Raw genomic sequence first — 23,346 nt, forward strand, 5'->3', positions numbered from 1 at the left:
CCAGCAGACATCAGCCCTGATTGTCCTTAGGACAGACTTTATTGACTTTAGCCAAGGTGGGCTCTGAGAGGGGAGTCCAGAGAGAGGGATTTGGTGGGGCTATGCCCGGGGGACCAGGTTGGTTCTGAGGGGTAGAAGGCCATCCACCCACTCACACGGCCGCTCCAGGAGTGTCTGCCACAGCTGCTTCTCCTCGGCCGTGGAATCCATCCAGGGTACCTGGAGCCCATAGCTGCTGCCTGGATGTGCCCAGGCAAGTGAAGGGCATGGTCACCTTAGCCATCTCAGGTCTCAAGAAACACTTCCCTTGTCCCAAATTGTGTAATGTACCTAGTCATCCCCAGTTCTCAGGGGATTGAGCTCGGGGAAGGGCAGGGAAGTGCGCAAGGCCAAGCACTGAGCCCCTGCCTCCAACCTGGCTCCCCTCAGGGCCCTGCTCTACTTACCAGTACCCAGGCTGAGGCGTGTACCCCCCAGCTGGCGATTAGTCAGGGTCCCGTGGTCCCAGAGGGAAAGCTCAGCGCAGGCCTGGCGCAGGTCAGCAGGCCCGAAGCCATCATAAACCATGGTGTGGTTGAACACTGGGCTGAGGCTGTGCCGAACCACCCTTGTACGTTGGCGGCTGGCCCGGCTATCATCGGGCAGCACTGAGCTGTGGGGGAGATGGGCTGGCATCAGGTGACCAGCCCCTCACACTTCTTAACAGCAGCCGATCATGGAATCCTACCTATTCTCCTTCAAATTCGTGCATGTACCCTGGCTCCTGCTTGAGACCTGCCTTCCAGGCTGCACTGCCTGGGGCCTTTGCACCAGGTCTCTGCCTTTAAATTTCTAACTCCTATTCACAGGATCCTTGAGAGGTCTCTGAAATGCAATTCTGCTACTCCTTGGCTCAGTGACCTTCACTAGCTCCCTGTCGACCCCACTCCCACCCCCACCAAATTAGTTTGAAATTTTTCAAAACCTTAGAGCCTTTTCTGAAAAATGAACTATTGCTTGGAAGTGTAACAAATGAAAAGAAAAACAGAATGAGTTGGAGACCCAGAATCTGATACCTCCATTTCACTCTCTGAAGGTGGGACAGCAGGCACCTAGAAGGCCCCTAGAGATCCCCCAGAGTGCTTTGAAAACCACTGAACTACACTTCAGGACCAAGCCCCACAGCGAGCCTTCCAGGTCCTCTATGGAGGTGCCTCAGTAGCCTCGGCTTGGCTCCCCAGTCAGCCCTATAGGCAACAGTCACCCTGAAATGCAGTTCCTCAGGCATCTTCAAACTTTCCTGGCCTTTGCCTCAGTCGTCCCCTTCACCCCTGCTCGGTGGTCACAACCGAGGCTAATGATCACGGATTGAAGGTAGAGGCTGGTGGGAGGTTCAGTCAAAGTGCAGCAGCGAAGTCCAAGTCGCCGTGCCGCTCACCATTGAATGTACGTGTCCGGGGATCCTGAGCGCAGCGGCACGAGGCCCTGAGCTTCCTTCACCCAGAAGTGCAGCTCCCCGCTCTGAGGCAGTCCGGCGCCTGCGGAGAGGCTCGGCTCAGGCCACCTCCTCAAGGCTCAGGGATCCCCCGCCTCCCGGGGCCAGTCCAGCTTGGCCTCTTGGGGCGATCACTCACCCTCGGAGCCGGCAGGGACGTACTTGAGGGATAGGGAGAGCAGCCCGCGGCTGGGAAGCTCGTCGGGAGAGCGTGGCACCTGCAAGAGGGGTATTAGAGGGCGGCGCGGGGCGGGGCCAGGGGAAAGAGACGAGGGGTGAGGTCTCCAGACACCGGGAGTGTGTGAACCCGGGCCAGGCGATGGGGGCGGGGCTTCTACGAGGGGCGGGAGAAAAGCACCCCCCTGCGAAGGGGCGTGGTCCGCCAGCCGTGCCTGGGGCGCTTAGGGTGCCAGGCGGAAGGGAGGCTTTGTTGAGGGCCGGGACTGAGGGACTGGGGGAAAGACTTGGGGTAACCGCGGGAGGTCTATGCCAAGGGTCTCCCCACGCAGGCCTGGCTTACCCGGGGTTGCAGGGGGAGCCAGGTAGGCTCAGAGTCCCAGTTCCACGTGTCCAAGGGCACTTCGACTTCGCCTAGAAAGATGTTGCGACCCAGGCTTTCACGGTGCCACACCGACAGGCTCAGGACGCGGTCCGAGAGCTCGGCCTGCGGGACAGAGTACTGGGGACAGGAGGTGCGCTTTAGTGGAGCACCACAGCTGGCATCGGTGCTGCGGGAGTGTTGAGCATGGATCTCCCATGCTCCTTACAGGATGGAGTTCTGGGGAGCCCTGAGGGCATTAGTGGGGGTCTGGACTATCGCTGGGTCCACTGCAAACTGACACGCAGGGGAATGCGTTTTCCCTGCCGTTCCTCCCGCAGAATGGAGGAGCGGAGAGACCACAAGGTGGAAACTGGCAGCCCCTGCCCGCAGGGTGGGGCACCCTGTTCATTAATGGTACCCTCGTGGCAATCTCACCTGGAGAATCTCGTTGAAGACCGGATTCAGATTCCTTTTCTTCACCGCCGTCTTGCGCTTGCTCTGCTTATCTGGGAGAAGGTAGCTTTTGACGTAGCTGGGGCAAGGGAGGTCAGAGCCTGAAGTAAGTAAGAGCCCTCCAGAGCCTTCTAGCTTGCCTTGGCGGCTTCCCCAGCCATCACCCGAGACACAGCATCCTGTGTGCCTGGCCTCTTGCTAACTTTTAGAAATCATCTCAATCCTTACGCCTTCCCATAACTGTCGTTCCCATTTTGAAGATGAGCAAACTGAGGCCAAGGACAGTTGATGGTGGGCTGAGCTTTGAAAGCAGTCCCTTGGCACACCGGTCCTACCCGGGGCACCCCGCCGCCCCAGTCCCCACCTGGGGCGGCCCGTCACTCACGGGTCCGAGCGGCCGCGCCGGGCGGCTGCCAGGCCCTGACATTGGATCACGTGCACGCGCAGCTCAGAGGCACCAGGTTCGAAGCGCAGCGCGAAGTGCACGGAGCCGCGCACCTGCACCACGCCCGCCTCCACCTCCCCCGACAGGCTCATCTGGCTGCTGCTCAGCTGCGGGCGGGGGCGAGTGTCAGGGTCTGGGTGCCCGGCCCACGTCGGGGCTGGGGCAGCGCGGAGGGTTCACTCTCGGGGCATGAGCGGGAAGCGAGGGAAGAGGGGAAAGGCGCTTGGAGGTGGCTTGCCTGCGGCCTGGGGCGTCAGGTCCCGGGGTGAGGGAGGGCCGGCAGGGCTACGCGTCGGGGTATGAGTGGGGGAGAGGCACCCGGCGCCCCCTCACCGTGGAGGAGCTGAGGCTGGACACCGAGGAACTGCTGCTGAGCATGCGGTCGAGTGAGGGGCCGCGCCCCGGGGCCTCCTCCCCGTTCTGCAGGACCTCGGAGGCCGGCTCGGTCTGGAGAGGGGGCAAGTGACCCGGGCGCCCCCGTCTTCCCCGCCCCTCCCTTGACCGGGCGCGGTGGCCGACGGCGCGCAGCCCCGGGCCGGAGCACTGCCAGCCCGGAGTCCGCTCCGGGTCTTGAGAGCAGCCGCGAGCCGCTCCCGCCTACCTGAGCTGGCGGGGGCCGCGGCTCCTTCTCCGCCCGCGGCGAGGGCTCGGGCTGGGGCTCGGGCTCCAGGCCGGTTTGCTCGGCGTCCACCTGCACGCCCCCTCGGCCAGGGGCTGGGGTGAGCACCAGCTGCTGAGCGAGCCCCTCTCTTGCCCGCCCTCAGCGAATCTGGAGGGACTGCTTCACAGCCCCGGTGACCTGCAGATTCGGGCCCCCGCGCTACCCAGGGGTCGCCCAAGGAGGTCACGCGGGTCTCAGCGCAGTGGGGGACGGGGCGGGGGGTGAAAGGTGAACCTGGTAATTGGGGTCACTAAGAGCGCCTCTGAATCCCATGAGTTCTGTTCTCCCCAACACAGGCTCCCACTCACCCTCCTGGGCCTGGGCCTCCTCCTGATCATCCGACGCCTTTGCGGGTGCATATGGCGAAGGGAGATCAGGTCCCTGAAGAAAGCAAGCGGTGGAGGTCACAGTGAGGACTAAAGACGGCGCCAAAGGTCATACTGGGGTCAAAGATCAGAGACTTCAGCCTGGCTACCCCAGCTCCAGACCTTGGGCAGCCCTCAAGGCAGGGCTGGCAACCCGCTGCGGGACCAGTCAGGCCGGTACTCACACCCTCACATCCCGGCCCTGCGCCCCCATGGGTCTGCCTGACTTGCAGATTCTGGTGGTGGTGGCAGTAGTGTCTAAGTCCCTGGACTCACTCTGTCCCACACCTACCTACCTTTCTTTCTTTTTGGTACTGGGGATTGAACCCATAGGTGCTTCACCTCTGAGCTAAGTCCCCAGTTCTTTATTAATTTTGAGATAGGGTCTCACTAATTTGCTTAGGGCCTCAAACTTGCAATCCTCTGCCTCAGCTTCCTGTGTCACTAATATTACAGGTGTGTGCCACTGGGCCTGGCTGTTCCGTCCATTGCTAATAACTGGTCCATACCATTTGACCAAGGAAGATGCTGAGCCCAGAGCAGGGAAGGAGTGTGTCCAGGGTCTCCTGAGTAGGGGGCCTCCCCTCTCAGGCCCCGAACACTCACTATTAGCTTGGTCATTCCATGCTCACCTGCGTCTCACTGCGCCTCTCTTGAGGGACCTCTTCTATGGGGAGCCTGGGAGGAAGGAGAGGTGGTTTTCAGAAGGGACTGGGCCACTGCCAGGCACCTCCCTTTCTGTGACACCTCCTCACCTGGGTTCTGGCTCCTCTTCGGTCTCTTTCCCAGCAGCCTCAGGCTCCCTATCACTGCCCAGAGCCTGGTCTCCTGGGCCCAGGTGAGAAGTTCTGTGAGCTCCATTCTCATAAAGTCTGTGACCCACAGAGAGACCCTCTGAGATGCCCACCCACCTCCCATAGCCCATGGAAGGACAGTGTCCACCCAAAGACACACAGTATTAGGGGAAGTCTGGACTGGAGCCCAGGGTCCCTCTCAGTCCACACCCTGGACCGCACGAGGCTTGCCCTCCCTGTGCCAGATCCCCTCTCACCCCTGAAGCTCTTCTTCCTGCGAATAGAGGCTCGGACAAGGTCAGAGCCAAAGTGGGCATGGTGGTGCCGCTGGGAGCGTGCTTCCTGGAACCAGTCACCTGTCAGGATCTTCAGCTGCCCAGGGTCTGCCAGCGAGGCCCGGAGTTTGCTGGAGGGGAGGGGAGGGCTTGGATACCACCACTCACCCAGCTGACCTTCCTGCCTTCCACTCTACCGCTCTGTACCAGGGACCAGGGACTCAACAGCGAATCAGACTTGGCTCCTGCTCGGGAGGAGCTCAGGCCTCTGGGGAAACCAAATCCAGACTAGACAAGTACAATACTGCGAAGAAGGTACAGTGACGAATGTCAGAAAGACTGCCTCTCCCTGTGACCAGCTCTCTCAGGAGGGTTTCCCAGAGGAGGTGACATTTGAATTCCTTCTTAAAGGACAAACTGGAATTCTCTGGGTAGAAAGGGATAGTAAGTGACTACTGGGGACCATACTTGCATAATTTTTCTAAGAGAAGACTCCATAGCCCCATTTTACAGATGGGAAGAGTGGTGCTCGGGGTCAGGTAAATTGCCCAAGTTCACATAGCTAGGAAGTGTCTGTCCTCAGACACTGCTTGTCACTCCCATGCCACCGTGCTCTTCTGAAGAAGACGCACAGCCTAGACTTGGAAAAGCAGGGTGTGTTCAGGACCTGGGGAACATCTGTGCTTCTGTAGTGGGTACTGTGTATTTGTGGAGCTTATGGGGAAAGATGGGCTGGGGGAGGCTGGCAGGGATCAGTTGGGGAGGCCTCATGGTCTACACTTAGGAGATGGTATTTGACACAAATGTTAGGGGCCAGGGGCATTTCCAAGAGGATATTAAGGATGGGAGGGCCAGCTGCCGCAGGCGGGTGGCTGGAGAGGGCACTCCTGGAGGCAGGGAGGCTGGTGAAGGAGGCTGGTACAGCTACTCTGGGAGAGGTGATGGGTTCTGAGCTGGCCAAGGGTAGAGAGAACCAAAGGTGAGACAAAGAGGCACTTAGACATCTGACAGCAGCATGTTGGTAGGAAGCAGCGTGGGGGCTGTAGGAGCCGTGGGGTGCCTGAGGCCCCTTCCTGCTGGCTGGCGGCTGTCCTGCCTCACCTGACCCGCCCTTCCTCCAGCTGGCGCAGGCGGGCATCTCGTTTGAGGACATCAGCAATGGTCTCCTGCTCCTCCTCCGTCAGGAAGCTGAGGTCCAAAAGTCCCTCGGCTTCAGGCTCTGGTCCATGAGCCATGGAGCGAGGTAGAACCCAAAACCTCTCCTGAGTAGGGTGGCCCACTGGGCACTGACTGGGGCTGCACCCCAGCTGGGCTCACGTGGCTTCCTAGGGGCAGATCAAGGATCAGAACCACCTCTTCCCAAACACACAGCGCAGCCTGGAGCTGACCACCCTTTTCTCTGTAAGCATGTGCCCAGGCAGTGTGTGCAGCCCCAGGAAGGCTGGGGTCGAGGCGAGGTGAGGTGTGTTCATGGCCATGAAAACACACGCACTCAAGGAGTGTGTGGAGACACCTGTGCCCACTTCCAGAGGTAGAGAGCCACAGAGATCTCACACACCCACACAAACAGCACACACAGAGATCCTGGTGGGCACAGACACCCTCAGTCACACATGCACGTTGATAGCTGATAAAGACAGGCACACACACACCTGTTCCCCTGTGAAGGGACTTGTTGGACACAGACCTGTGCCTGAGAGCTGTGCCACACAGTCCTAAACCTGCACACAGCATGGGCACATGAATGGGGACAGGGTCCCCCCCAGGTAGGTTCACCTGCACAAGAATGAGTCTGGGAACAAGTACATGACCCTGGATGTACACAAAATCCCATGGACTTTTGTCCGCACACATTACCCGTCTAACTAGGACAGATAATGCCCCTCAGAGCCAGTACTTTGTACACAACAGGCAGCTGATAAGTGTTTCTTAATTAAATGCAAAAATATACCCGCACACTTAGGAATGCACACACACACACACACACACACACACACACACACAGATGCATGCACACACACCCGCTTATCCCCCTGCCTGGGGAACCTCCCGACCTGGGTCTGCTTCTCCACCCTTCACCTCCACCCTGCCCTGTCCCATTTGGCCTTCCTGTCTGAGGCAACCTCCTCCCCAGCCTACACCCCTAACTTCCTCCCCCTGAGGTAGCCGCAGCACCCACTCCCTATGAGGCCGTCATCCCTGGGATGCCCCTGCTGCCAGCCCCACCCCCTTGTCCACAGTCCCTGGGCCCCTCTGCTCTGGCCGCATGGCTCCCCCAACTCCCACCCCAGGACCTGGCCAGAGGCCTAGGCTGGCAAAGCAGCTCATGTCCTGGCACTACTGTGACTCCGGAAGGAAAACAAGGCCCAGCTGAGAGGGGCATGTGTACATGGCAGGGGCTCAGGACTCAATCGTGGTCATGGCCTGAACCCACTGGGCGGCCTCTCCCTCCTCCCCGCCCCTTCCATGCCAGAACTCAGGTGAGGCTGCGATCTGAAGAGGGCGGCTTGGAGGCAGGTCCTGGCTTGTGCTTGACACCTCCTGCACCCTGTTCCCTCCCAGTGAGTCTGTCCAAGTGGAGCAACGCTCTCCACTGCACCCCCACATGCCCACCTGGGGAGCCTGGGGCTTCTGCATATCTGTGTCCTGTGTGAACGCCTGTGAGCTTGATAGTGAGTTTTCCTGAACTTCTGCATAGCCCAGCTGCTGGCTGTGGCTCACGAGCCCTTCCAGCTCTGTGTTACGTTGTGCTGCTGTGCCTGTCTTGCCTGGTGGCCAAGTCTGTGTGCTGTGGGGTCTATGTGCATGTCTGTGTGTCCTGTAGCCGTGTGATACCACATGGCTGACCAGATTGTTTGGTGTGTTCAGTGACTTTCTGGGTGACAGTGCTGTGTGGGCGTGTGCACGCTGCATTTCCTCCTATGCTGTCTTCAAGACCAGGCTGTGTTGTGTGTACTCTGGTGGCCCAGGGCCACCAGGTATGTGTCTGAGTGTGGAGGTGGGGGACATTTGGCAGAACTGAATCTGCCCTTGGCCTGTAGGTCTGCTGGACTGGGCCATGGGCATCCAAGCTCAGTGTCCCCCTTCCTGAAGTCCCCTCTCCTTCCAGAGTCAGATCAAGTATGTGGTCCTTCCTGCTGTTTCAAGGCTTCAGAACAGACCCATTGGTCCATCTGCCTGGCCCAGACTTGCTCCTGCCTCCCCCACCCTCAAGGTCCCAAGGTGCTAGAGGGTGCCCAGGATACCAGGTGGCAGTGCCTGCCCCTCAGGATACTGGCAGGGCTCCAGCACCGAGGTGTGTTACCTGTAGGGGTCCAACACAGGAGGACACCTTCCTAGGTGACTCTGGCTTCCCTGGCAGCAGAGTTTCAGGGACCAAGACAAGAGCAGTGCAGGGACTAAGGCTGACTTGCCCTGCCCAGCAGCTGCCCCAACCCAGGGGGGTGGGGGAGGAGGAGGAGACACCTCAGCAGGGCCTGGTGCAAAACAGGGCCTGGATCGCTGGCTCCGGGGGTGTGCCTGCCACGAGTTTAGAGAACCCAGAGCCGGTTTGGTGGGCCTGTCAGGCCTGGGACTTAGCCCCAGTTCCATGGTAGACTCACCCTGTAACTCTAGGAGGCCCTGGTCTCTGAGAGACTTGACTGACCTGTCTGACTAATGGGTAACAGCCCCACCCTGCCCATGGAGGAGTTGATAGGAAATTACTTTGAAAGCAATGTTAGCCACCTTTCTAAGAATCAGAGGTAATGGAAGGATTGCAGACTTTGCAGTTAGACAACCCTTAGCTGGAGTCCCTGTTCTACTACTGTGTGACCTTCAGCAGGTCTCTTAACCTCTCTGAGCTGCAATTTCCTCTTATGCAAACTAGATAGCAGAATGCAAGGAACCTACTATAAGAGAAATTAAAGGGTCTGGTACAGACAGCCATGTAGTAGGCGCCAGGTGTCCCCTCTTCAACACAGTTGGGTGCCTGTGACCTCTCCATCTGCTTTTTTTTTTTTTTTTTTGATTGAGCCCAGGGGCCCTTAACCAGTTATTTTCCGATAGGGTCTTACTAAATTGTCGAGACTGACTTTGAACTCACCATCCTCCTGCTTCAGCCTCCTGGGATTACAGGTGTGCACCACCATGCCCGGCTTGACCTCCCCATCTGAAGCCCCCTTCCAAGTTCCCATTCCTGTAAGTGGCTACTACCAGCCTGGGTCTCAGTCTCCTGTGTCACCAGAGGCTGCCCCCTTCACTCCAGGCACTGTCCCCTCCTGGCTAGTCTCAGTGTGCCCTCCTGGTCTCAGCCCCTGCTCAGCCTTTTCTTTATATATATATATATATGTGTATATATATATATATATATATATATATATATATAAAATATGTATTCACAATATATACATATACACACATGTATAGTTGTAGATGGACACACCGCCTTTATTTATTTTTACATGGTGCTGAGGGTCCAACCCAGTGCCTGCTAGGCAAGGGCTCTACTACTGACCCACAGCCCCTGGCCCCCGCTCAGCCTTTTCTGGAAGCCTCCTCCTCTGGTCTCCATGCTGCCGCACTGGCTTTCCACTCCTTTATTGTCCAGTTGTCAGAAGTCCTTTCCACATACTTTTGTCATTCCTCAGGTTTGACAGGTTAACAGTAGCCAATCACAAATCTCCAAACCAGTCCAGGATCCTTGGCACTTTCGCTCACCGAAGTCTCCCTGCCTTCCAAGATAGACTGTCCCTTCTGTGGGTTGTCCAACTCCTCAGTGTGACCCTCGGGATCACCATGGTACATCTGGCTCTGTCCTTTGTCACATATGCCTTTAGAACCTTAGAGTCTTCTGTCCTTCCGACACCTCTGGTCCTTCTGCATTCCCTGCCCAGCTGCTGCGGCTCTGGCAGCCATCCGCCCTGCAAGACTGTCTCTGTCCTCCTGCTGGTCTCCAGGCAATGCCCTGGGGAAGAGGCAGTGTCCTAGGGGCCAGATCCGGGTTCTACCTCATGGTCCCCATGTGGCCTTGATCGACACAAACTGCAAGCCTTACCCTGCAGGACAAGAGCAGCCATCTCACAGGGTGTGGTAAGGAGGCGTCCTTTTCTAATGCCAGTGCCTACTCTTCCTTCTTTTTGGTCACACCACTCCTCCAGAGAATCAGCCCCTCCCCACTGTCACTCCTTGGCCTCTAGCAAGGCCACCTTCTGGGGTGGGGCGGGGAGCTCTAGAACCAGGCTGCAGAGTCTGAACCATGGTTCCTCTTCCTGCCTCTGCAACCTTGAACATGCCACTTACCTTTCTGTGCCCGTAAAATGGTAGCCTGGTAGGGCTGATGAGGAACGCCGGTACTTCATTACAAGGCCTAGCATGTGGTGAGCTCTCATTAACTGGTTGTGCGTGTGCATGTGTGGTGGCGGGGGTGGAACCCAGGGCCCCATGCATGCTGGGCAGGCGCTCTACCACCAGCTACATCTCCAGCCCTGCCTGTGGAGATTCCTATGGCTTGTTTGCGTCCTGTCTCCCCAAGGCAAATTCTAGTTTCCTCTGGGCTGGAGCAGGTCTTAAATTTTTTTCCAATGCATTTTTTTTTTTCCCCCTCTTTTTGGTACTGGGGATCAAACCCAGGAGTGCTATACCACTGACCACATCCCCAGTCCTTTTTAAAATTTTAAGGCAGGGTCTAAGTTGCCCAGGCTGGCCTTGAACTTGTGATCCTCCTGCCTCAGCTTCCTGAGTGGCTGGGATTACAGGCAAATGCTGCCATGCCCAGCCTATTCTGCTACATCCGTCCTCAGTATTCTTCCTGTCCCCTCAGATGGACCCCAAAGTGCAAGACCCAGGCTTGGGACCACAGTACTGCAGGGTCTGGAGTGAGCTGGCTGTCACTGACCCAGGGTCTTGGGGCCAGCATCTAGTGCTTGCCCTCATGGTCACCCTCTGGATTAGCACAAAGGACCCTCAAGCTGCAGACCACTCTTTCACTAGTGCATCTGAAGTGACACAGCTCAATCTGCCGAGGAGGCAGCTTCTTTTTGCTTCTTGAGGTGCTGGGGACAGAACCCAGGCCTCGCACATACTAGGCAACTGCTTTACCACTGAGCTACACCCTCAGTTCTGCAGGCAGATTTTAAGCCAGGCTTTCTCAACAGGTTTCAGAAAGTAAAGGACCAAAGTTGGGTGAGCGCTGCAGGATGGGGGGAGCACGGAGCCCGCAGGGCAGCAGCTAGGGAGGGAGGTGATGTGGAGAGGCCAGGGACGTGACCATGGGGGTCAGGACAGAAGTCTGGCAATCTGACCAACGGACATGGCTGGCCGATTCTCTTGGCTTACTCCAAACTGGGCATGCCCGATTGAGGCACAAGCCTGGGGCTCTGGTCTGCCCCATGAAAATCCTGCTGGGTTCTAACACCAGTCCTCCCACAAAGCTCATCCCAACAAAGAATTTAGGAGGGGTTTCAATACTCACCTGCCTCCAGGAGAGAGCCTGGAATGGTGATCCTGGAATGTGGGAAATTCCCACGGCCTGGAGATCCCTGAGGGAGGCTGACGTCCCCGTGGGCTCCAGGCACTGAACAGACTTAGCTGTGGCGCTGGCACCTAGACCTCTTGCCAGGGGTAGAGGTACCAGGGACACCAAGAAGATAACCAGGTAAACAGTGAGGGGGCCAGAGATGGAGAAAACAGTGACAGGCACCTCGACTCAAAACTCTTTATTGTCCTGCCAGGGAGCCCCTCACAAAGGAGCCCATGGAGCAGCGGGGTGAGGTGGCAGCACAGGGCCTTTTCTGACAACTTCAAGTGGGGCACTGTAGTCAGGTGGGAGGAAACAGCCTGTCTCCTGCTCCCTGATGGCACTGGCTTTGGCCCCAAGGGGACCAAGCGTGGGTCTACATCACCTGGTCTCCAGGGGCCCCTCTGCACATGTCGACTTCACTCACCTCACTAGCCAGGCCCCAAACTGCAGGGCAGATGGGCCCAAGTGCTGGGAGGTCCTGGGAAGGGGGAAGAGGAGACTGCATGGGTTGGAGGGCACCAGGAGATGGGTACAGCATCCCAGGGCAGTTTCTGACAGACATCTGAAAGAGGGACCCAAACAGCCCTCTGGAACATTCTAGAGGCCAAAGGGGAAGGCTCCAGGGTATAGCACACCCTAACCCACCTTGGAACCAGAGCTACTGGCAGAGGGCAGGATCCTAATCCACCTCTGGTCATGGTGCTGCCTTGTCTGGTGGGTCCCTGTCCACACTGGGCACTGGGATGTGGCCAAAGGAGCTCTAGGACAGGCAGGGTCTTCCCAACAGGTGGACACAGAGGGTGCTTCAAGGGCAGGGCCACGAGTCCAGGGGGAGGGGACAGGACAGGGAGCTTCTGAGTAGCCAGTGAGACACAACAAGCAGACAACCCTGCCCTACGCTCATTCATAGTCCCTTCGACCCACCCTCCCAGTCCCCAAGTCCAACAGAGCAGGCTACTCCTGCCTTTGTGGGTGAGGAGAAAGAATCTGGGACCAAAAGGGGCTTCCTCCTTGGAAGCCCGGTGGACTTGAGGCCATGTGGCAGCTATCACCGCAGGTTGAAGACCAGGCTGACGGTCAGGATGATGCCAAGGAGGAGGATGAAGGGCAGCCAGGTTTTCACGAAGGCTCCGATGCTGAGAGGGAGAGAGCAAGGTGGCAGGGCCAGACGCGCAGGCACGCGGCCCTGAGCCCGTCTGTCTACAACCCTGACAGCACCGCCACCCCGAAGGAGCCCCTGGAACTACTCCCTCACCCCAAACTCAATTAAGGGATGGAACCTGGCTAGTGCCCACTGTGGAGGACCATGCGCTCCGGGTGGAGACCTAGACACCGCTGGAAGAGGGAGGCGTGTGGTCTCTGGGCCTTGGGTCTCGCTGGCTCCATCCATAGTCACTTATCTCTGAGGAGAGGCCTCCAGCAAGGAGACTAGGAGTTTCACTTTGGGTATGAAAGTCACAGTGGCCTCTCTTGATGGCACTCACTGGGAGGGGAGATTGGGTAGTGTTAGCACAATGATATGGCTGGAGCCAGGGGAGTCAGGGACCTGGGGTCAATGCTGGCTCTGCCTCAGTCTCTCTGCAACCACAGTTAAGTTCTTCTCAGGGGACCTTCAAACACCTTCCATGATAGGAAAAAAAACAAAACAACAACAAACTTCTTTCCAGAAGTTTTTTTTTTTTTTTTTTTTTTTAAAACTGGGGATTGAACCTAGAGCTTGAACATGCTAGGCAAGAGCTCTACCACTGAGCCACACCCCCAGTCCTTTTTAGTTTTTGAGACAAAGTCCTGCTAAGTTGCTGACACTGGCCTCAAACTTGCAATCTTCCTGCCTCAGCCTCCTAGGTACTGGCATGACAGGAGTGACACCCAACCAGAAGCTTTTAATGTAAGTACAACTAACAGGAAAGCTTGGAGGGAGGAGGCCAGATTAGCTCCAGTGTGTGCTGACTCCCAAGTCTGGGCTCTGCTGTGGGACTATGGGCAACTCACTCAACCTCTCTGAGCTCAATTTTTACTATGAGCTGGCAAGAGTGTCTTGGACCTCACAGAACAGAAGACTGTGACCTCAAAGGCCCACCTAAGCTACCACTGGGTTCGCTGCTGAAGACCCTGCCTTTCACAAGGGACGTACAGGAAGAGATCCTGTGGGAGTAGCCATTCCATGAAGATCTATTTTCTTTGCCCGAGCACAGGTCTCTGTAGACTTACAGCCTCCCTGAGGAGCCAGAATCATTACTGCCATCTTACCAATGCCAGCTGCAGTGTAGAGGCCAAGGCATCTACCCAAAGCCTCACAGGGAGCAAGTGACAACCAGGCTGGGCACCCAGATGGAGCTGCATTTCAGGCTAGTCGTCACCTTCTCCACCAGGAACTCAGTTAGTCATTCTAGAAACTTCATGGCTCCAACTGTTCATGCTGACTGGATTTCAGACACAGCCGCGCTGGCACCCTTTGGAGAGCAGCCCAGGGGAACTTGTAGAGGGAGGGCAGCTCACCTGACATACTTTCCATAGAGCAGGCAGAAGAAGCAGAGGGTCACCATGTTCCAGTTTGTGCTATTGTTGTAGCGCATCAGGTTCAGGGCCAATGCCACATGTGAATGGCAGTTGTCACAGCAGAGATTGTGCTGGAAGTACAAGATGGGTCAAGATGGGCTGGGGTGAACTTCCCACTCTGGTCCTCATCTCAGGAGTGCTTGCTGTCCCAGCACTTACCATGCGGTGCTTGTACTCCTCAGAGGCGTCATGCACAGCTGTGTCCCAGGCATTGGGCCCGCTAGCATAAACCTGCGCAGGGTCCAACTTCCAGTACCTGAGGGAGAGAGGAGGTTCTTGACACTGGATTGGCACCCTGTGTCCTCTCAGCTCTAGTGATGTCCTCTTGCAACCTGCTCTGTGCCTGGCTCTGAGCTGGGTGCTGAGGCCAGATCTAGGCAAGAGTCATGTAGCAGATAACTAACAGGGTGAGGTGCCATGTACCATAGTGGATCCTGGGAGGACATGAAACTAGCTCAGCTGAGGGGTACTATGGTTTGGATGTTGGCCCCACCCCAACCACTGATATGAAGAAATCCTAAACCCCAATGTAAAAATATTAGGAGGTGAGGGCTTTGGGAAGTGTCTGAGTCACGGGGGTATCGCGCCCCTGAATGGGATTAGCACTCTTGTAAGGATGGCCTGAGAGAGAGCCCTTGCCCCTTCCACCATGTGAGAATATAGCAAGAAGGTGCTGCGGACCCTTGGCAGGCATGAATCTACCAGCACCTTGACCTTAGCTTTCCCAGTCTCCAGAGATGTGAGAAATACATTTCTGTGGTTTGTGAGGCACCCACTTGATGGTATTTTGTCATGGTAACCTAATGGATGAAGAGAGGGGGTGTGATATGGTTTTCTGGAAATGACACCCAAGTCTAGTCTAAGAGAAGTCACCGAGCACAGAATGGGGAGGTAGGCCCTGTAGACTGAGGGGAGAGCTTGAACAAAGTGACAGGCAGAAACTGTGCAGCGTGTCCCAGAAATTAAGTGACTAAGCACGACTGAAAGATTCAGAAGAAAAATGGGGTGATGGAATGCTGGCTGGTGAGGTAGGAAATGCAATGGGGGCCATGTCACGCAGAGACTTGAACACTCAGGAGTTTACCCACAAGCAAGCATTCTCCCCAAGTCTCCCCTTCTACGGCTTGTTGGGGAGCTTATACACAGTGCCATGGTGGCCTGGTTTGGGGCCACTTGGGAACTCCTATGGGAAAAGGATGCCCTTTAAAACTGTCTTTGAAAAAATAAAACAACACACAGTCTTCAAAAAGCAGCCTAGCAGCAAACACCAGCCCAGAGACTCCTGTACCATATTTCCAGCTGCCTGAGGAAACCCGAGTAGGGTTAGGGAGCTCGGCTTAGGCTGCCTCCAAACTGCCTCTGCTTTGTGACATCAGCTCCTTCTCTGCCTCCACCTCTCCTGGGTACCCTTGGGCCATAGGGTACCTGCTGTTGTTTTGAGGGTCCTGAGGACTGAGGCATCATCGCCAGGCCCGGAGCTGTGGCAAGTACCCAAGATGAAAAAAATGAAGATCAGAAGCCCCCGACTAAACCAGCTTCTTTCCCAAAGCATCTGAACCTTTACTACCTCTAAGCAGAACCTAGCAGCAGCACCCAAACAATGCCTCCCTTATACCTTAAATGACCTGTTTGCTCCCAAGGGGCAGGAGTTCAGGATAGAGGGAGACAGCTCTGGCTGTGAGCCTGGTTCTGCCTTCCTGTGTGATCTTCACCATGTCCCTTCCCTTTCCTCAACCTTTGCCATGGAATGGAAAGCACAACCTTGCAGAGCTGAGGCAAGGCCTGGATGGTCTACAGGTAAAGGCCCAGCCAGGGAATGACACAGTAGGTGCTTGATACAGGGCTGCTCTGCCTGGGTTGACCCTGGCTGTCCCTCCCCTCCACACCTGGTCCTCCTGCTGTGCCCCAAAGGGCCTGGCCTGCTGCTCTGGGCAGGAGCAACCTGCCCCAGGCCAGTTGCACAGGTGTTCATCACTTACTTGGCAGGCTTTCCAAAGGCCATGTTGTCTTCCTGTTGAGGGACAAGAGCAGAGGTCAGTGGGGAACCTACATCCAGGCCATATAACAAACCTGGGTCAGTGGCTGAAGTGCAATGACTTCAGGGTATGTCAGGGGTGGGCAAAAGTGGGGTGCAGGCCTTCTAGGGGGCTGGCATGATATCTGAAGTGCCAACAGTGGCTTTTCTGTGGGAAGGAGGGAGTGTGATACCCAAGGAATCGTGCATTCTATGGCATCATTTTCTCTAAGTTCTCTTGTCAGTTTCCTTTATGGTGTGAACACCAGCCCTCTGTGCTCCTGACGCAACCATGACAGCTCACGTGGAGCCACCTACGCCTGGTAGCATCATGCATTCACAGCAGAATGAGGGCTGCTGGGCCTAGAAAGGCTTCCAAAGAGGGAGACACTAGAACAAAGACCTAAGCTCACCGTGTAAGACGTGGGGTAGACAAGTTACACAGGGACAGTCTGGTTTCAGAATCAGGGAGCTGCTACTGATCAAAGAGCTGGTTGAGGCAGAATTATGATAAAAATATATGACAGTGAAAGTATTTTTAAGTGCAAAGGGGTTGGCCTTGTTGTATTAAGATATTGTGGTGCACACCTGTAATCCTAGTGACTCGGGAGGCTGAGGCAGGAGGATCACAAATTCAAGGCCAGCCTGGGCAACTTAGCGAGACCCTGTCTCAAAATAAAAAATAAAAAAAGGGCTGGGGATGTAGATCAGTGGTAGAACACCCTGGGTTCAATCCCCAGTACCACCACCACCACCACAAAAAAAAAAAAAAAAAAAAAAAAAAAAAAAAAAAAAATCATGACAACTATTAATATAAACAGGCTGATGCCACCAATATCTCCTTCATTCCTATCCCTGATACCTAGATACAGGCAGATGACACATGTTCATCTGGAGCTAGCCCACTGGACCAGTCTTCATCCATCTCCAGGGACTAGACCACAGGGAACAGAACAGGGCTGGTCTATTCTAGTCATCCCAACCCAGGAACCATTTCAGCCTCCCCTATCTCCCCACCTTGGCTCCCACCTTCTGAAGGTCCAGAGATGTGGCTCCTGGATGGTCTGACTCCACTCTTGCCTCTAACCCTTACCCATGGCTTGGTACCCCAGGGGCAGGGGCAAAGGAATGGGTCAGTTACTTAAGAATCCTTCTGGCCACACTGCCCTCCTGGCCTGTCCTGGAGGTAAGAGAAGGGGGAAAGGTGATACTGGTGAGGGCTAGGGCCAAGGGATGCACGTTATCTGCATCTTCCTGGATTTGGGGAGATAGGAAGCCTGCCTGCAGGCAGGACAGGCCAGCCTTCCATGCAAGCCTTGGGACCCTCCAGGGAAGGACAGAATGGGAACTCACCGAGACAAAATAAGGGCCAGCAAAGTCCCGAATGACTCCTGTGGATGTGCAGATGCCCATGTGGCCAATGATGGGGAAAAACCACCTATGAGGAAAAAGGACAGGAAAGAGACAGAGCTTAGGGGATTTTCAGCCAGTTGCATGCTGGAGATCTGTAGCCAGTGGGAGCATGTGAATATAATGTCATGTGATGTGTGCCTGTGAGGGTGGTCCAGAGGAGCAGGGGGAGCACAGAGGAGGGGTAACTAATCAACAGCACAACGGGTGGCCGTGTACCCTCACCACAGGTCTCCACCCATAAGCACAATAACAGAGAGTGCAGGCGAGGATGAAGAGCAACCTCACTCATCACCAGGGGAGTGTGAATGGTTTCCTTCGCTTTGAAAACCAGTTGGACACTGTACCCTATGCCTTAGCAGGTCCACTTCTGAATAAACACCCAACAGGAATGAGTGCTAGTGCCTACCAAGGCCATGTACAGAATGTTCCTAGCACCTTTATTTAAAATAGCCAAAAATGTCTGTCAAAATTCACTGAACTCAGGGCTATAGCTGAGTGGTAAAGTACCTGCCTAGAATGTGCATGGTCCTAGGTTCCATCCCCAGTAATGCAATAAACAAAAACAAAACCTCATTGAACTATTAAAATGTGTGCCTTTTACTGCATAAAAATTATCTCAATAAAGTTGAGTTTTATCTCAATAAAGTTGACAGAAAAATAACTGGAAATAATCCAAATGTTCAACAATAGTAAAATCAGTAAAACAGTAGAGTAGTAGAGTTATATAAAATTCAAGAGATGGCAAAACTCTACTATGGCTAGAGGTCAAAGAAGGGTTATCTCTGCAGAACTGTCTGGGAGGGTCACAAAGGGCCCTGGAAATGCTCTCTATGGCAGTGAAATGATGTGGACATATACAGATTCACTGAGCTACATACTTAAGGTCTATGCATCTTATTGCATTCGAGTAATACCTCAATAAGAAAGTTAAAGAGTGGGGTGGGCATTTAAATCAATCTGTGAGTGTATGGGGGTGGTTCAAGGAAGGCTTCTCTAAGGAAATGATGAACAAATGTGCAAAGGTAGAGATCAGGACAAAACATGGTATGCCCCAGGAACCAAAAGTCTAGTGTGTTTTTTGGTTTTTTTTGTCTTTTTTTTTTTTGTGTGTGTGTGGTGTTGTAGATTGAACCCAGACCTGGTGCATACCAGGCATGTGCTCTACCACTGAGTCACCTCCCCACATTCCCTAGCCCTATCTATCTTATCTAATCTATCTATCTTTGCAATGCAGGGGATTGAACCCAGAGCCTTCAGCTTGACAGGCAAGTACTCTATGAAGTGAACTATATCCCCAGCTCACTTTTTATTATTTCGAGACAGTGTCTTGCTAAACTGCCCATACTGACCTCAAAATTGTGCCTCAATTGTGCCTTCCTACCTCAATGTCCCAAGTAGCTAGGATTACAGATTGTGCCACCATGCCCAGCTTAAAAGCTCAAATCATTTTATTTATTTTATTTTATTTTTTGAGACAGGGTCTTGTTGTGTTGGCCAGACTCACCTCTAACTCCTGGGCTGAAGCAATCTCAGTTTCAAGTCTCCCGAGTATCTAGGACTACAGGCATGTGCCACCATGCACAGCTGCCATACGCCTTTTTAAAAAAGCAAATCTCAAGTGTACCTCAATATGTAACACAGAGAACTCCAGATAAGTCTACTGCCTGAGAACCATGGCCCTACAAGGTCTGAGTGCTGCAGACAATGACCCAGCTAAACCAGGTATCACAGGGCCAGCAGCCAGGTCCTGGTCTCAAGGCTGCCTGAGCATGAGCACAAAGCACCCTGCTAGGGAGGTGGCAGCAAACCCTGGACAGATGCAGTCAAGGAAGCAATTACACGGAACTGAGGCTGGGGCAGAGTCAGCAGGTTCACAGAGATGACTTTTAACCTTGACCTATGAAAGGACAGGACATCTACTGGCAGAAATCCCCAAAGCAGAAAGTGTGGCCTGTGTGTGAAGAACAGGAGGGGAGAGCAAGGAGGCCAGGAGGGAGGCCAGTTCAGAGGCTAATGCTGTAATTCCAGCTGCAGATGATGATGACCCTGACTAAAGAATCAGGGGTGGGGTGGTGAGTGGCAGATGGATTCAAGCTATCTTTATAAGGGAAGACTGGGCAGAGTTTCAAGACTCTGGAGGTCTTCCCTGAATTATGCCTTCTATAGTAGTTACACATCCAAGAGCCATTACTCTGATGTGTTTTCTTCACAACATCCGTGCATGACTACTGGTAATTATCTTGACTACTTGGACCTTGACTCTCTCTCCACTGGAACTTAAGCTCCATGAGAAGAAGGATTTTGTCATGTTTACTATAGTACCCCCTAGGGCAGTGCCTGGCACATAACTGCAACTCACTAAATATCTGACTAAATGATCAATAAATGCCCTGAATTTAAAGTGTAAGAGAAGGACCACAAGTTCAAGTCCAGACTCAGCAACTTGGTGAGGCCCTGTGTCAAAATAAAAAATAAAAAGGGATGTGGCTCAATGGTAAAGTGCCCCCGGTTCAATCACCAGCACCAAAGGCAAGGGGGAAGAGCACAGGCGATCCAGAAGCAGTAGTGCCCACCTATAATCCCAGCTACTCAGGTGGCCAAGAATCATAAGTTCAAGGCCAGTCTTGTCAATTAGTAAGACCCTCAGCAACTTATAATCTGCCTTAGAATAAAAAATAAAAAGGGTCAGGAATGTAAACTCAGTGTTTGCCCAGCATATACGAGACCCTGGGTTCAATCCTCAGCCTTGCCAGGGGAAAAAAAATGGAGAGGATACAATTGGATTGGAGGAATAACTTCTAATGTTTTATATATATATATATATTAATATATATTATATTATTAATATATATATATTAATATATATATAAACTATATATATATATATATATATATATATATATATATATATAGTTCAGTACGGTAACTACAGTTCACAATTTGTATATTTCAAAATAGCTAGTGGAGAGGATTCTGAATGTTCTCAACAAAAAGAAATGATAAATGCCTGAGGTTGATGGATATGCCAACTACCATGACATGATCATTACATATTTTAAACAGGTACTGAAGTGTCACACTATAACCCATAAATATGTGTAATGCTATGTGCCAATTAGAAAAAAAGAGTGGAGGGCTGGGGAGATACTCAGTGGTACAGCTCTTGCCCAGCATGAGAAAAGCCATGGATTTGATCTGCAAAACAAAAACAAAAGAAGCACCAAATATTAAAAAAAAAAAAAAAAGAGTGGTGTTCAGTTTTGATTAAGATCTAGGATGAGTACTGACTGACTTAATTTCCTCCTCTGATCTCCCCTCCAAAGGCAAAGACACATGACAGTTCCTTGTGCCAAATCTAGCTCTGCACGCTTAACAACAACACTGCAATGTATTACAAATGTTAGTTTAACACTCTCTCTCTCTCTCTCTCTCTCTCTTTCCCCCTTCTGTTGTAGGGTGAGTCCTCTGAAGGCAGTGTGAGTTCTTTGACGGGCACATGACTATCTTACTCATCTTGGATTTATGAACACCTGTAGACAAGTCTGAATACAACTGGCATGTGAACTGCTTCTGGCTCAGATGACTGGGGACCATGGTACCTCCACCTCATGTTGCCATCAGTTCTCTGCAGAATACCATGCACAGATAGTGTTTTTGAAAATAAGTTGAGAGAAAACTTAGGATAATATGATAGGCTTTAACAAAACCAAGAGGTTCCCTGAATATCCTGTCCAGTTACTTTCACATTAATATTTTATTTTCTTCATAGCACTCATCACTATCAGAAGTTCTCTTGTTTGCCATCTACTCCTTCCATCAGGACTAACAGTCTACAAGAACAAACACTGCATTTGCTTTATTCACCATTGTGTTTTCTTACCACCTAGAACTATCTGGGCACACAGCAGTCACTTAGTAAATGTGTTAAATGTCGAATGAATGATTAATGAACATGTTCTTTAAAAACTTATTTGTGAAGGACTCAGATTTGGATGCTCTTAAATGTAGAAGCATTTGAAAACAAAACAATTCAAGTATTTTATTATAAATGTTAAGGACACTTTAGGATGTAGCACATAAGCAACATGTAAAGTCAAAAATGATCCCTGGTCCAGAATCACCACTTGGCTATTTCTGATAGAGGAAAGAAAGCTGTTTCATTGGGTGAAAGGTGGTAAGATGTACCTGAAAGATAACAAGTTATACAGTCAGAAAACTGAGTTTTGAAAGCCTCTGCTTGTGGGGTAGGAACTTAACCAAGACTATGCTAGAAGCTTAGCTTTACCATGGAAGAAGATAGTTCCTACCTTAGTAAGTGGCTGTGAAATTCATGGAAAATGTGAGCGAAAGGGCTTGGCAAACTGGCATTTGGAGGAGCAGTTGTTACCAGCTGAAGTGTGAGGGCAGCAAGCAGCAGCTGTGCACCTGCCTCTGCCCTGACAAAGGCTATACACAGAACCTTCCTCTGGGAGGCAGACACCCTGGGACCTGCACCTGCTTTGCAACTGAGATGGTAAGATCTCTAGTGGCCCCTTCCCATGTGACCTCCCAGGAGCCGGTGTGGCCCCAGCCAAACTCGCACTGTTGCTTCCAGACGCAGCAGGATGTCTTGGTACTGCAAGGGATCAATAAGCATTTGCTCAATGAGTGTATAAACCCGTAAATGAATGAAGACGTCTCTTCGGACCAAGTTAGGGGCCCCTCTTCTGTGCGCCCGCAGCTCTCGAGCCTCCCAGTCCCCTGGCCCTTCCCGCCTGTCTACATTTGTTTTCCTCCCGGTCGAGACCAGGTGCAACCAGGGCAGGGCGCGCGTCCCAACTATCAGCGGAAACGGGCAGCGCGCGGGTGGCAGGGTTCTGCGGACTGGGTGAGGAGGGGTGAGGAACGCGGGCCAGTCCCTGCGGGAGGGCTTGCTGCGTGTCGGGGGCGGGGACACCCGCGGGAGGACACCGCGAGGGCGCCGGCTCTCTCTGGGCCCTCTCCATCCCCCGGCGGACGCTGAAGGAGACTCACGTGAGCACCGGGATGGGCGTCCATACCACGCAGTAGGGGAAGCGGCTCCGCTCCACGTCCATGGTGACGCCGCTGGAGCAGTGGTACTGCTTCATGTCCGTCTCGGCCGCCGTCTGCGCCTCCACTTCCGCCATCCCGGGAGGGGGCGGTGGCGGCGGCAACAGGAGCGGAGAACTCCCTTCCGCTTCCGCCATGCTACGCTCGCCCCGCTCCGGCCGGCCCTGCTCGGCGCGGCTGGTCGCGGTGGCGTCACTTCCTGGAGGTGGGGTCCGCGGCCCTTGGCCTTCCCCCGGGAATTGGAGCCACGTCCCTCTGGGCCCGGCCAGCCTCGCCTCTCGGCCCGCGCAGCCGCTGCGCTGGTGCGCCCACGCTGCCCTCAGGCAGCCGGCAGTCGAGCGCGGAGCCCCGCGACGGTCCCTAGTTCAGTGCGCTGAGGCTCCTGAGAGGTGTGGTGCAGGCTGTCCAGAGCACGTCGTAGTGGCCACGCGCTTGACATTGTGCCTTATGCCCTTAAACCGACTAGACGTGCACATTTAGGTGTTTTTCTTATTGTACAAATGAGCAACGGGCTCTGGAGGGGAGGGGAGGGGCCTCGACTTCAACCTTTCTCTCCCCTTTGCCCGTTTCCTGCTATGGCTTTTCACGAGGTAATGGTAGTGTAAGGGAAGGTCAGACAGAACTGTGTGTGAGCAGGGGAGGCCTGCCTGGAGGTATTTGAGCTGAGCCCTGATGTTTGCCAGGTGGCACGGGGGAGGGGGATGGATGCAGCCATGTAAAGAAAGGAAGGCCTGGAGGAGCACCGTGTGCAGGAGAGTGTGAATGTCATCCTGGCTGGAGTGA

General features: G+C 53.9%; 2 protein-coding genes across 3 annotated transcripts; both read right to left on the bottom strand.

Annotated features, from left to right (window-relative positions):
* Window positions 1–34: 34 nt before the first annotated feature.
* On the bottom strand, window positions 35–8,441 carry Sytl1 (synaptotagmin like 1). Its single transcript, XM_047557120.1, has 15 exons — window positions 8,313–8,441; window positions 6,110–6,333; window positions 4,991–5,139; window positions 4,695–4,767; window positions 4,572–4,617; window positions 3,883–3,955; window positions 3,515–3,627; window positions 3,247–3,360; window positions 2,854–3,020; window positions 2,451–2,547; window positions 1,995–2,153; window positions 1,614–1,692; window positions 1,418–1,517; window positions 447–652; window positions 35–239 (listed from the first exon to the last, which is right to left on the bottom strand). The coding sequence occupies exons 2-15, from the start codon at window positions 6,241–6,243 to the stop codon at window positions 100–102; spliced, it is 1,650 nt and encodes a 549-aa protein (XP_047413076.1). The 5' UTR covers window positions 6,244–6,333; window positions 8,313–8,441; the 3' UTR covers window positions 35–99.
* Window positions 8,442–11,688: 3,247 nt separating this feature from the next.
* Tmem222 (transmembrane protein 222) lies at window positions 11,689–22,733 on the bottom strand. 2 transcript variants are annotated; one of them, XM_047527416.1, is made up of 6 exons: window positions 22,507–22,733; window positions 17,434–17,518; window positions 16,046–16,077; window positions 14,226–14,322; window positions 14,007–14,137; window positions 11,689–12,643 (listed from the first exon to the last, which is right to left on the bottom strand). In XM_047527416.1, exons 1-6 carry the CDS (start codon window positions 22,698–22,700, stop codon window positions 12,556–12,558), a joined length of 627 nt encoding a protein of 208 aa, XP_047383372.1. In that variant the 5' UTR covers window positions 22,701–22,733; the 3' UTR covers window positions 11,689–12,555. The 2 variants fall into 2 exon arrangements, with proteins under 2 accessions (XP_047383372.1, XP_047383381.1); XM_047527425.1 differs by lacking the exon at window positions 11,689–12,643 and adding an exon at window positions 12,666–12,990.
* Window positions 22,734–23,346: the final 613 nt, after the last annotated feature.

This window comes from Sciurus carolinensis, chromosome 1 (assembly GCF_902686445.1).
Source record: "Sciurus carolinensis chromosome 1, mSciCar1.2, whole genome shotgun sequence".
Taxonomy (NCBI): domain Eukaryota; kingdom Metazoa; phylum Chordata; class Mammalia; order Rodentia; family Sciuridae; genus Sciurus; species Sciurus carolinensis.